General features: G+C 32.3%; 1 protein-coding gene across 1 annotated transcript in view; it reads left to right on the top strand.

Annotated features, from left to right (window-relative positions):
* The window catches only part of LOC120225118 (transcription factor SKN7-like), a 53,294-nt gene extending 44,768 nt beyond the window's left edge, over positions 1-8,526 (top strand). Inside the window, exon 3 of the mRNA XM_039223348.1 lies at positions 8,422-8,526. Coding sequence (XP_039079279.1) covers positions 8,422-8,494 — 73 coding nt within the window. The 3' untranslated portion in view covers positions 8,495-8,526. The remainder of the gene's footprint in view (positions 1-8,421) is intronic.
* Positions 8,527-13,206: the final 4,680 nt, after the last annotated feature.

Below are 13,206 nucleotides of genomic sequence, written 5' to 3'. Positions count from 1 at the left end.
AATACTGAAAGCTTTCCCTCAAAGATCAGAAACAGGGTCAGGATTTCTGCCTTTGCCATTTCCATCCAACATGGTACTAGAAGTTCTAACTAGAGCAATAAGGCAAGAAAAAATAAATAAAATGTATTCAAGGAACTGAAAATAGGCTGTCAAAGAGATAGTCGTACACTCATACTTATAGTAATATTATCCACAATAGCTAAAACTTGGAAGTAATCCAAGTGTTCACTGATAGTTGAATGGAGAACTAAAATGTGGTTTATACATACAAAGAAATATTATTCAGCCTTAATAAGGAAGGAAATTCTGACATACTCTATAACATGGATAAATGTTGAAGACATTACAGTAAGTGACATAAGCCAGTCACAAAAAGACAGATACTGTATCATTTCATTTATATGAGGTACTCAAAGTAGTCAAAATCACACAGATAGAAAATAGGTTGGTGATTACCAGAGGCTGGAGGGAAGGGAGAATGGGAAGTTATAATTTAATGGTACAGACTTTCAGTTTTACAAGACAAAGTGAGTTAAGAAGATAGATGATGGCGGTGGTTGCACAACATTATGAATAATACCACTGAAATATATATTTAAATGGTTTAAAAAGTAAATTTTACACTATGCGTGTTTTACTGTAATTTAGAAACTGGGAAAAAAACACTACACTTTTCTAATGATGAATTAACTGCATTTCATAAATTTTAATTTGTTGTGCTTTCATTATCACCTGATTGAATATATTTTTCATTTCCTGCTAATACTATTCATCTTCAAGGTTTTTGGCTGACACTAGTATAACCATTCCAGGTTTCTTATACTTAATGCTAACATAGTTAATCTTTTAAAAATTTTATTTAACTTAAAAATTTTTGTACCTTATATTTAAAGTATATTTATTTTTTGTAAAAAAATCTATGGTTGAGTCACAGTCTGTGTTTTAAGTGAAGTGTTTTGTTTGTAGTGTTTAATGTAATTATTGGCATACTTGAATTTCATATTGGTATTTGATTTTTTTAAAAATGTTTTCATTGTTTCTCAGCTCTTTCCTTTGTCCTTTTTGTCTTTTCTTTGTCCCTTTTCTTTCCTCTTATCTTTTTGGAGGTATACAAATATGTTTCTATATTCCATTTTATCTTATGTCATTTTTGTTACCCTTCTTTATACTTTTTTGGATATTTCTTTAGATAATAAGATATGCATATAAAATTTATTATAACACATTAAAATACTTAGTGAACAGTTTAAGAAATTTATAACAGTATGCTTTTAGTTGCCATATATTTTACTTCTAAGTATTCTATAAAAGCCATTATTATTAAGCTTTTATTTCAATTCCAGTATAGTTAACATACAGTGTTATATTAGTTTCAAGTATCCATTATAAATTCAATAATCCCATACATTGCCCAGTGCTCATCAGGACAATGCACTCCTTAATCCCCATCTCCTGTTTAATCCATTCCCCCACTCACTCCACCTCTGGCAATCATCAGTTTGTTCCATATAGTTAAGAGTCTCTTCTTGGTTTTTCTTTCTCTCTCTTTTTTTTTTTATTCTTTGCTCATTTGTTTTGTTTCTTAAATTACACATATGAGTGAAATCGTGGTATTTGTCTTTCTCTGACTACTTACTTCACTTATCATAACATTCTCTAGCTCCATCCACATCGTTGCAAATGGCTAGATTTCATTCTTTTTAATGGCTGAGTAATATTCCATTGTGTATGTATGTGTATATATGTATGTATGTGTGTGTGTGTGTGTGTGTGTGTGTATATATATATGTATATATATATATATATATATATATATATATATATATACCACTTTATTCATTCATCAGTTAATGGACATTTGGACTGTTTCCATAATTTAGCTATTGTAGATAATGTTGCTATAAACCTTGCAGTGCATGCATTTCTTTGATTTAGCATTTTTATATTCTTTGAGTAAATACCTGGTAGTACAATTGCTGGGTCATAAGGTAGTTCTATTTTTAACTGTTTGAGGAATCTTTATACTATTTTCCACAGTGGCCGCACCAGTTCTCCACTAACTGTGCATGAGGGCTTCTTTGTTTATCACATCCCTGTCAACATATGTTTTTTATGTTTTTGATTTTAGCCATTTTAATAGGAATGAGGTGTTATGTCTTCATAGTTTTGATTTGCATTTGCTTGATAATGAGTGATGCTGAGCATCTTTTCATGTGCCTGTTGGCTATTTGGATGTCTTTTTTGGAAAAAAAAAATGTCTATTCATGTCTCTTGTTCATATTTTAATTAGATTATTTATTTCTTGGGTGTTGAATTTAAGAAGTTCTTTATGTATTTTGTATCCTAACCCTTTATTGGATATGTCCTTTGCAAATATCTTCTCTGATTCATTAGTTTGCCTTTTAGCTTTGTTGATTGTTTCCTTCACTGTGCAGAAGCTTTTTATTTTAAGGTAGTTCTCATGTATTTCCTAATAGGAAATTGTTGCTTAATTTCTCTTGCCTCATATCTACAAAACATTTTAGACGTATCTAAAACAGTGTGCTATGGCCCATATCAAAGACATTACTCTCTGTGCTCTATTCTAGGATTTTTAGCATTTCAGGTCTTACATTTAGGTCTTTAATCCCTTTTGAATTTATTTTTGTGTAGGATGTAAGAAAGTGGTCCTATTTCATTCTTTTGCATTAGCTGTCCAGTTTTCCCAGCACTATTTGTTGAAGAAACTGTCATTTCCTTTGCATATTCTTTCCTAGTTTGTCAAAGATTAACTGACCATGTAATTGTTATGAACTCATTTTTTTTTTTTTTTTTGTTAAAATTTTTACTTTACATGGCTGATTTTCTCTAAGGAAAGAAAAAATATGTGTACATATAGGAATAATAATTTCAATAGCCCTTAATATTTGCTGACCATTTTATTTTCTGGTGTTCTTAATTCCTTGTTATGAAAGCCAGTTTCCATCTGATTTCATTTTCCCTTAGCCTATAGAAATTATTTTAGTGTTTTTTGCTGTGGAGATTAATTCTTTCAGATTTTCACTCTCTGAACATGATTTCATAAGATGTAATGTTTATCAATGAAATTGGAAAAGTAAAGAAAATACATTGTTTTGTAGACTTCTTAGAAAAGAATACTCACACTGCTTTAAGAGAAAATGATGAAACTATACAAGATTATCTTTTGGCAGTGAAATTTTAAATGTTTCATATTTTGACTTAAATATTAAAGCTCGTGAAGTTTATAGGAAAATTCAAATGTAAAACTATGTCTACAAGGATGCACAATGTAGCTTTATTTTTAATAGCAAAAATTGGAAATAATCTCAGTTAAGTAAATGACAGTATATCCATATGATAATATTTAGTTACTAAAATCTATCTTGCAGAATACATTGCTAGAGTTTAGAAAATTATAAAAATAGTATGTATACTATGAAATAATTTTAAAAATATGTAGGTAAATAAGATTTTTACCTGAGTAGAAAAAGGTAACATACATCAAAGTTTACTAATGGTGATTCTTCTCCTTTGTGGGGTTTTTTTTTTTTTTTTTTTTTGCGTTTGCCAGCTTTTCTGCCCTGACTTTGTAATTAAGCTGGTATTATAATATTTATTGAAGAAAATATTATCAAGGACACTAGAGAATATTAAATGTACTGTAGAAAAGAAAACAGCTAAGAAAGAGCTCCTACTGATCTTGGGAGTCTACATAATTCTCTAGGGAGTATATATGTCTTTTTTGCCTAAGGGACCAACAATAAAGCCATTTAATTTGTATTTCATATCTCCTCTTTTCCCTACCTAATGAGCTGTAGTAAAGGGATGAAAGTTAAGTTGAGGAATACATAGAAACCACATAATGTAATCCTGAATAAAAAACAAAAAGTCCAATTATAAGTGGAAGTGTTATTAAATTTTACAGCACTAATGAAAAGTCTGGTTTATATCTTTGCAGGTTTCCAAAATGTTTTGAAGGTAATATTTTCTGTTTTCTGGAATACGTTGATTCCTTTTACTAGAGAACTGGGCACTGGAAATTGTTAGCCTGGTGACCTGAAATGATGTATTTTGGCCTGAGGCTAGTTGACTTGCCAGGCAAATGGTAATGAATAGAAGAAGGGTGTGTTCCTTACAGTACTTCAATTTCTATTTTTACCTCTACACACATACATCACCTTAAGAAGGGATGAACTATTGTGCATTTTAAGATCATACAGTACTATGGCAAAGTGGAATTTAGATCCTCTCACTATAGGTAAATTACCAATTCATTCTCTTAGTGAAATAAAAAAACACAGAGAACTTATATTTGAAAGAGAATTATTAATCGTGCTTATCTTAACTTCCTTATTTTGATATTTTGGAATATTATTAAAATGTTACTTAGCACTTGATGGCTGTGCATGGAGAGGTATGATCCAATTAGCACTTATTTAATGATATTACTTCTGCTTTTAGTAGGAACAAATTAGAGGGATTTATGTTAGATCCAGAAAGGAGTTTGTATGAAAAAACTTAAATATAAGTGTATGAAAATATAAAATGTTATATTCTTTCTCTTATCTTAACATTTTATTGTGAAATACAAATCTTTTCCCCACTTAACATTTTATTGTGACCATTACCTAGGGCAATAAATATTTTTCAAAATCATTATTTTCAATGGATATATAAAATTCTCCAAAAGGAAACCCCTCTTTTTTCTCCATCAACCAATAAATTAATGCCTAAGTAATCATTCTTTATTCCAGGGTAGTATCATATCCTAAGATTACATGGTTTTCAGAAATGGTTTTATGAAACTCCCTAAATGTTAGTGATCACACCAGGAGATTACAAAAAGGGGGTAATTTCTCTTCAGTCTTTGGTTACATGTGCTTTTCCTAAGCAACTGCTTATTTTTTTTTTTTTTTTACAAATAGTTTATTGTCAAATTAGTTTCCACATAACACTCAGTGCTCATCCCCACAAGTGTCCTCCTCCATGCCCCTCCCCCCTCCCCCGCCACATCCATCAGTTCTCAGTTTTTGTCAGCATTCAAGAGTTTCTCATGGCTTGCTTCTCTCTCTTTCCCCCACCATTTCCGCCCTTCTTCTCCCCCTTGTTCCTCCGTCAAGTTCCTCCTAATCCTCCTATACGTGCAAACATATGGTATTTGTCCTTCTCTGCCTGACTTATTTCACTCAGCGTAACACCCTCAAGGTCCATCCATGTTGCTACACATGGCCAGATTTCATTGTTTCTCATTGCCATGTAGTATTCCATGGTATAGATAAACCACATCTTCTTGATCCATTCGTCCGTGGATGGACCCTTAGGCTCTTTCCATGTTTTAGCTGTTGTTGAGAGTGCTGCTATGAACATTGGGGTACATGTGCTCCTATGCTTCAGCATTTCTGTATCCCTTGGGTAAATTCCTAGCAGTGCTATTGCTGGGTCATAGGGGAGTTCTATTGTTAGTTTCCTGAGGAACCTCCACACTGTTTTCCAGAGGGGCTGCACCAGCAACTGCTTATTTTTAACTTGTGGATACTATATGCCATAAAAATGACTACATTTTAAATCTTGCCTCTAGAAAGCTTGAAAAAAGTTGGAACCCAACTCTAGAATCTATAGATAACTTCGCTTAGATTTCCTATATCTCAACTTCACTTACCGTAAGTTAATTTTAGCTTTCCATATGTATACAGTCTTATGAGATATATGTTTTGGAAAAAGCTAATATGTAAATAACAACAACAACAATTATAAAAATACTACAAGGAAATTACCTGGTCTCTCTGCATAATGGTTTCCTAGCCTGAAAAGTATGGATAAATATTTTAGGGTAGAGTCATTATGAAGTTTAAATTAGATAGTTTTAAGTGAAAGCCTATTACAGAGTCAGGAAGAGAGTAATGTTCAAAGATGTCTTCCATTCTTTCTTTCTTTTTCAAATATAATTTATTGTCAAATTGGCTAACGTACATTGTGTAAAGTGTGCTCTTGGTTTTTGTGGTGGGTTCCCGTGGTTCATCACTTACATACAACACCCAGTGCTCATCCCAACAAGCTCCCTCCTCAATGCCTATCACCCATTTCCCCCTCCCCTCATCCCCTCCATTCACTCTCAGTTTTCTGTATTTAAGAGTCTCTTGTTGTTTGCCTCTCTCCCTCACTTCCATTCTTTCTTTAGAGACAGAGCTAGTACATAAACTCATTTTCATTTAGCCAACATACTTGCTGTGGAGTGGAGCCATTTGGAAAGCATCCCAAGCAGATGAGAACCTATCTAATATAACCAGTATCTTGGTACTTTGTATAGAGCAACTTCATATATTAAAAATCATTTTAAAATGCTAATGAAATAAAACAAAAATGTTTTCCAGTTTTCAAATGGTTATTTTGGTAACATATAGATAAATGCAATTTTCTGTTTACTGTGGGAAAGGATTACTACAATTTCTTCAGCTATATAATCTTAAAATATGCTCAGACTATGGCTATTGATATACGGTTTTATGCAAAAGATTCAAGATGTTTTACATTTATTTATTTTTTTAAGTTTATTTATTTTGAAAAAGACACAGAGAGGAAAAAAATGTGAGGGGGAGAGGCAGAGAGAAGGAGGGAGAGGGAACCCTAAGCAGCTGCCACTTTCTCAAGACAGGGCCTCATGTGAGGCTCCATCTCACGAACCAGAAGTGTGAGGTCATAAACTGAACTGAAACCAAGAGTCAGTTAACTGACTGAGCGACCCAGGTGCCCCAAGATGTTTTACATTTTAAATACATGTAAGAAAATGTGTAAGAAGGATGAAAAAGTCAGTGTAGAGCTCTTCAGGTACTAATAATGTAAAATGTATTAATAATAATATTAATTCTTATTGGTGGTTCAATCAGTTAAACTTGGGACTCTTGATCTTGGCTCAGGTTATGATCTCACAGTTCATGTGATGGAGCCCTGTGTAGGGTTTTTCACTGACAGTGCGGAGCCGACCTGGAACTCTCTCTCTCTCTGCCCCTCCCCCCAAACATATATATATAATCTTAAAAAAATACCAAGATTAGTAATCAAGGATGACAGTATTTATGAAAAAAGCATTTGTCCCCTTACATATAGTTATATTAATATGCTTTTCACATATGTTAATATTTGATTTACTTAAATTTCACTTTGCCTTTAAAATATCATTACAATCTGCAACATTTATAATACAGTTATGTAATTACTTAATCTTGTTGGGATTAATGAGGGAAGTAGCCTGTATTGTAGGGATATCTCACAAGATGGTTTCATTTTTCCTGGCTTAAAATTAAACCAAAATATTTTCCTAATGTTCATATATAGTCAAGGTTTGCAACTTGTATCTATCTTTTACTAACATTTTATTTATTTTTTTAGTTTTTAAGTGTATTTTTTTTTGAGAGACAGCAGAGGAGGGGCAGAGAGAGAGGGAGAGAGATAATCCCAGGCAGGCTCCATGCTATCAACATGGAGCCTGATGAGAACTTCCTGGTGAAATTGAAAAAACAAATGGAATTCTTAAATGTTACCTGAATTTAATTATTAGTCTTTGTTTGTTTACAACATAGTTTTCTTTTATTTCTCAAATTGGGAGAAAGAGAGAGAGAGAGAAAGAGAGAGACATTTGAAGATATTCTTGAAAAAAATAGAAAAGTTTTGCTTAGAAAATATTCAGGCATCATAAAATTTCTATCTGTAAAAATAACTATCACTATTAAAAACGTGCATCTTTATTAAGAATGTTAAATTTATGCCTTGAAAAAATACTATAATTATGTTCTCAATTTGGTGAGCTCTTGAAAATAACCTGACAATTATGCTTGATTAATGCTTTTTTCCTATTAGCATTAGCATTTATTATTAAAGCAACCATGATACACAGACACATCTTGGCAATTTTTGTTTTTCTAAAATATGACCTGCTTGTAATTTTAAAAAGAAAATATGGCCAATAGGAAGCTTCCTTAATCAGACAAATTCTTAGATTACAAATCAGAACCTAATTTGGGTAACTTTGCAGACCTCTGACTTATTAGTACTGCAGTAGTGGGTAAAAAAAGGTACCATTATCTTTGTCAGAGTTGCCAATATTTATATAAGATGATTATATATTATTGAGTCTGTAGCAAGATACCATATTTTTGTCAGACCACTACAAGTACTATTTAAATATTATTGAGCAAATTATACTCATTTGGCTTTAATATTCAACAATCCATACATACTTAGTACATGCCTCTGATGTGTTTAGGTCAGTGTTTGACTAGGAATATATACATATAAGACATCAATTTCACTTTTAAGATATTTACATCGAAGAAACAGTAATTACTTATAGGAAAAACTGTTGGACAGTAACATTATTTTCTGGTCACCCATATAACAATCTAAAATCTATGTTAAATGTTCCAGGTATTTCGACAAAGAAGATGGAGCTGTTCTAATCCAACCATCTGGTCCCCCAGGCCAAGAGTGGTGCAGGTGAGTCAAAGCAAAGCCATCGTTGCAAACAACACAATGGACACTTCCTGAGATAGGTAAAATTGGATTTTATTAAGACGTAAAAGCATTTCTTCAATAGATCACATTCTTCTTCCTTGTCCTTTACAGTTGTGAACTATAAAATATTTGCTGGTAATTTTTGCTGTGGATATCTCTGTCTGGACTCAGTCGGGAAATTTCATTGCATATTGTCTTCCTCCTGGATTTCGTGGTACTGAAGACCAACATCTAAATTTTACTCTCTGAATTGCTCTAAGGCTCTATGCCTAGTGAGTGGGTAACTAATAATCTTTGTTGCTGATATACATAGGTCATATAAAGACTTAAAGATTAGTCAAAGTCTTTATATTGGATAGGACTTAAAGCTGATAACAAACATGAACAGCTCACATAAGTAGGCCAACTTTGAAAAACATTTTTATATCATTATTGATTTTAACCTGAATCAGAGTATATTTAACATATATTTTCATGGAAAGAGACTTATTGGGCAAAATTTTATTTGTGTTGAGTATTCTTGAAAGCAAATGTGGATTGTGTATAATACAAAAGAATAATACTTTGCTGAATGTACTGAAGTATTTTAAATTCTGAAGCTTGTCTCAGATATTATAGGGTTCAGTCGTATAGAGACATTTTCATCTTAAATTTTACTACTTTTTAAAGATTTCATTTGTTTAAGTAATCTCTACATCCAGTATAAGAACTTGAACTTAAAACGCCAAGATTGAGTCACATGCCCCACCAATTGAGCCAGCCAGGTTCCCCTTAAACTTTGGTATTTTAAATATATACAGATCATTATTCATCTACAATATATTACTGAGTGCAAAAAGCAATGTTCTTTGAGTATATATAACAACATTAATATTCTTGATATTGTCATCATGATTGAATTTTAGTTCACCAGCAGCATATATATCATTGTCTTGTATTCTAAATCATTAGTGTGGGGATATATGTTAGACGACTAAATGACTTGCTTTGGTTAAGACAGCCTAATGTTTTTAAACAAAAAGACTTATAATAGCCAGACACATGACCAAAAAATATATCATGTAGCTCTTAATGAGTTGCTTTTCATTGCTGCAGTTAAATTGATGATGTAGTTGTAAACAAACTGAATCATAACCTCAGGCTACTCTCCCTTCCTGGGAGCATGTTTCAGCATGGTTAGGAGTAGACATAAAGTAGATTTTTGGGCTTTGGGCTGGAATTTCTCAGATATACACCTCAATGTAAGGATCTCTCTCTCTCTCTCTCTCTCACACACACACACACACACGCACTGAAGTTGTGGAGCAGGGTGAAAAAAATATAGATTTTTACAAATTATAAATTTATTTGATTTAGTATATAATCATAATCCTGCACTTATCCAAGACTTTTTTCTTGAAATTTTTATAACTCATTATAACTGAAAATGAAATAGAAACATGAAAGTAATAGATGAATACATAGGTGAATGTAACTAGAATTGATTCAATAATAGGCTAAAATTTTAGAACATAATAAATTTCAAAAGATTTCCATATGTATTAACTTCTTTAAAGCACAATTTTGCTTCATTAATTGGACAGGCCTCATAAGTCTACTTTACAGATGAGCAAACAACAATTTTAGAAGACTTAGCAAATACTAGATAGCTAACTGGTTATCAGAGCCAGCAATCAAAATCTTCCTCTTGATTTCTACTGCAGGGCTTTCTCTCTTAAAATGACTTCATATTCATGAAGTATACTTGCCAGCTGAATATTTCAGTTTAACAGTTTCTAAGAATTCTGTTTTAAGGCTGGATGGCAAGTGGACAGCAGCTAGATTTGTTATTGTTCTTTATATTGTGATGTAGCTTCAGTTTTTCCTAATTGTTTTGAACAGCCTGTGTTTGTCTGTGATGCCACGATATAGTAAGCACTAGTTAAACAAAAGTCAGATGAAATTCTAGAAAATATCACATAACTGACAAATCTAAGTAATTATTAAAGAATGTGAAGATAAAAAGTACACATTTTTAAAATCTTTTATTTATTATTGAAGTATAGTTAATGTACAAGGTTATATTGGTGTGAGAAATGAAAAGTATAGCAAAGGGAACTGAATAATTTTTAAGAATGTAGGGTGAAAAAGAACCTATTTTCAAAAATAATTATTGGGAAATTACATCATGGACATTTCATGACATGTATTATCTATTTTTCATTGGAACATTTGATGACCGTTTTCTCTGAATTCCTTCATATTAAAGTATTTACATTTGAACTAGATATTATTATTGAGTATTACATATTTACAGCTGATTAATCTAAGAAATGATGATCAGTGATAGTTTTTGTGGAAACTTCTAGAGGTGTCTGATGAATTCCATTTTTGTTTCTCTGTTAAAAATGGCTCCATTTTGGATGACTCCTCTTCGTGTTACTTGAATGTCTAAATGAATGGTCATGGAGGCAAACACACACACTCACACACACACACACACACACACTCACACACCATCACCACCACCACCACCAAAACACAATGATGGCTTCTTCTGAGGCCTTTAATTTCTGGGCACAAAGTCTTAGGAGATTTATCACCAAGTAAGACATTAGAAGGACACTTGGTTATAAATATTTTATAAAATCAATAAACTCTCCAAGGAAGAAAAGCAAAGAACTCTTCTTGGATTTTAATGAGATAGCTTGCAACATGAAGAACAAGGAACACAGAACTTGATCTTACTTGAAACTTTCCATATTTTAGAAGTACTTCATTATACCTCCATTTCAATATTTCAATATAACACCCTGTTAGTTACACCATTCTATTAGCACAGTTCTTTGAAGTTTGCAGGATGACATTTCCCCTTGAAATACAACATCCATTACTGTTTACAAAGTGAACAGGTAAACTTAACTCCAGCTGATGTATTCTAGAAGATAGTAAATAACTATAAAATGCTGTATCCAGGCCCCAAACTCTTGAAACATTTGCAAAGGACCTGTTGGTTTGATGTTCTTAGTTTTATATATTTTCAGGATGTATGTGAAATATGTAGAGAAAAACACTTTAAAATTATTAAAATACTGTTTATTGTTTTGTTAGGTAATTTTAGCTTCACTTACATTCCTCCTAGAGGTTTCTTTTTTCTGGATACAACACCTTTGCAAAAGGAAACACCTTGTGTAAGTCCATAAGATAGAGCTGCATGTGATAAATGGTTTTATAATGTCATGGTCATGTAAACAACCTCTAAGAATTGTATGAAATAAATCTCCTGTGTGTTTTTTTTTTTTTTTTTTTTGATTTCTAGAGAAAGTAAAAGATAATGAATGTTTGCTTAGGGAAAAGGAAACTTACTGTCACATTTAATAAACAAAATTTTTCAGGCACTGGAGTGGCTCAGTAGTTATGCATCTGACTTCAGCTCAGGTCATGATCTCACAGTTTGTGAGCTTGAGTCCCACATTGCATGAGCTCAAGCCCTGCTTTGGGTAAAACATGAGCCCTGCTTCAGGTAAAACATGGTGAACCCCACTTTCTCCCTCTCCCTTCCTTTCCCCCCTCTCTCTTTTCTTCTCTGCCCCTTGCTCATTTGTGCCCTCTCTCTTTCTCTTCTATCTCTTAAAAAATTAACACTTTTTTTTTCAAAATTTCATTGGAATATGTTCAAAAGGTAAGATCAAGAAAAATGTATCAACTAATGTATCTACTCAGGTTTCTCATGCGATAGGGATGGTCCTACAACCCCTGGCCTCTGTTATATTAGTAGGAGCTAAAATGGTCAGAAATACCATCTTCAAAACCAGTTGGCCGATGTCAGAGCTGGAAAAAGCATTAAGAGTACAGTTGACCCTTAAACAACATGGGTTAGAACTGTGTGGATCCACTTTACAGGTTTTTTTTTTTTTTTTTTTTTTAGTAAACAGTATAATACTGTAAATGTATTTTCTCTTTTTTATAATTTTCTTACTAACACTTTCTTTTCTCTGACTCATTAGGTTGTACGAATACAATATATAATATCTATAACATGCAACATATGTTTTAATTGACTGTGTATGTTATTGGTAAGGCTTCTGGTGAACAGTAGGCTATTAGTGGTTATGTTTTTATGGAGTCAAAAGTGATACACAGATTTTCAACCAGTTTAGGGTCAATGCCCCTAAACTGTACTGTTCAAAGGTCAACTGTGCTGTTGATCTTCACTGAAAATTTAAGCTTTCTGCTAGACTGTGGATTTGTAAAATAAGAAAATTTCACAGGTGGGCAAAGATGTATTTAATGAGCAGTTCTCATGTGACCTGTTTTTTTTGTGGGATATGCATAAGTTCCCTGGGTTTAGATGGAATGTTTTTCAAATAATCTACTTGATGTTATCTTCCACTTGCTATGCCATTTTCCTAATAATTTGGCAGTATATCCAAGAAATTATTAAGAATTTACAAGTAATTTGGTATTCTAGATACTTTGAATACTAGGAGTGATGAGCTCTAAAATAAGAGGTTAGAAAACTATAGCTAGTGGGCCAAATCAAGCCCCCCACCCATTTGTTATGATCCATGAACTGAGAATAGTTTTTATATTTTTAAATGGTTGAAAGAAGAAGAAGTATAATACTTCATGTTAACATGAAAATTATGTGAAATTCAAATTTTAACCCATATATAAAATGTTATTGGAACACAGCCATGCTATTCATTTCATATTGTT

This window comes from Hyaena hyaena, unplaced genomic scaffold (genome assembly GCF_003009895.1).
Source record: "Hyaena hyaena isolate Hyena2069 unplaced genomic scaffold, ASM300989v1 scaffold_1327, whole genome shotgun sequence".
Lineage (NCBI taxonomy): Eukaryota > Metazoa > Chordata > Mammalia > Carnivora > Hyaenidae > Hyaena > Hyaena hyaena.
The sequence above is the reverse complement of the archived record's forward strand: the minus strand, read 5'-3'. Positions and strand labels throughout refer to the sequence as shown.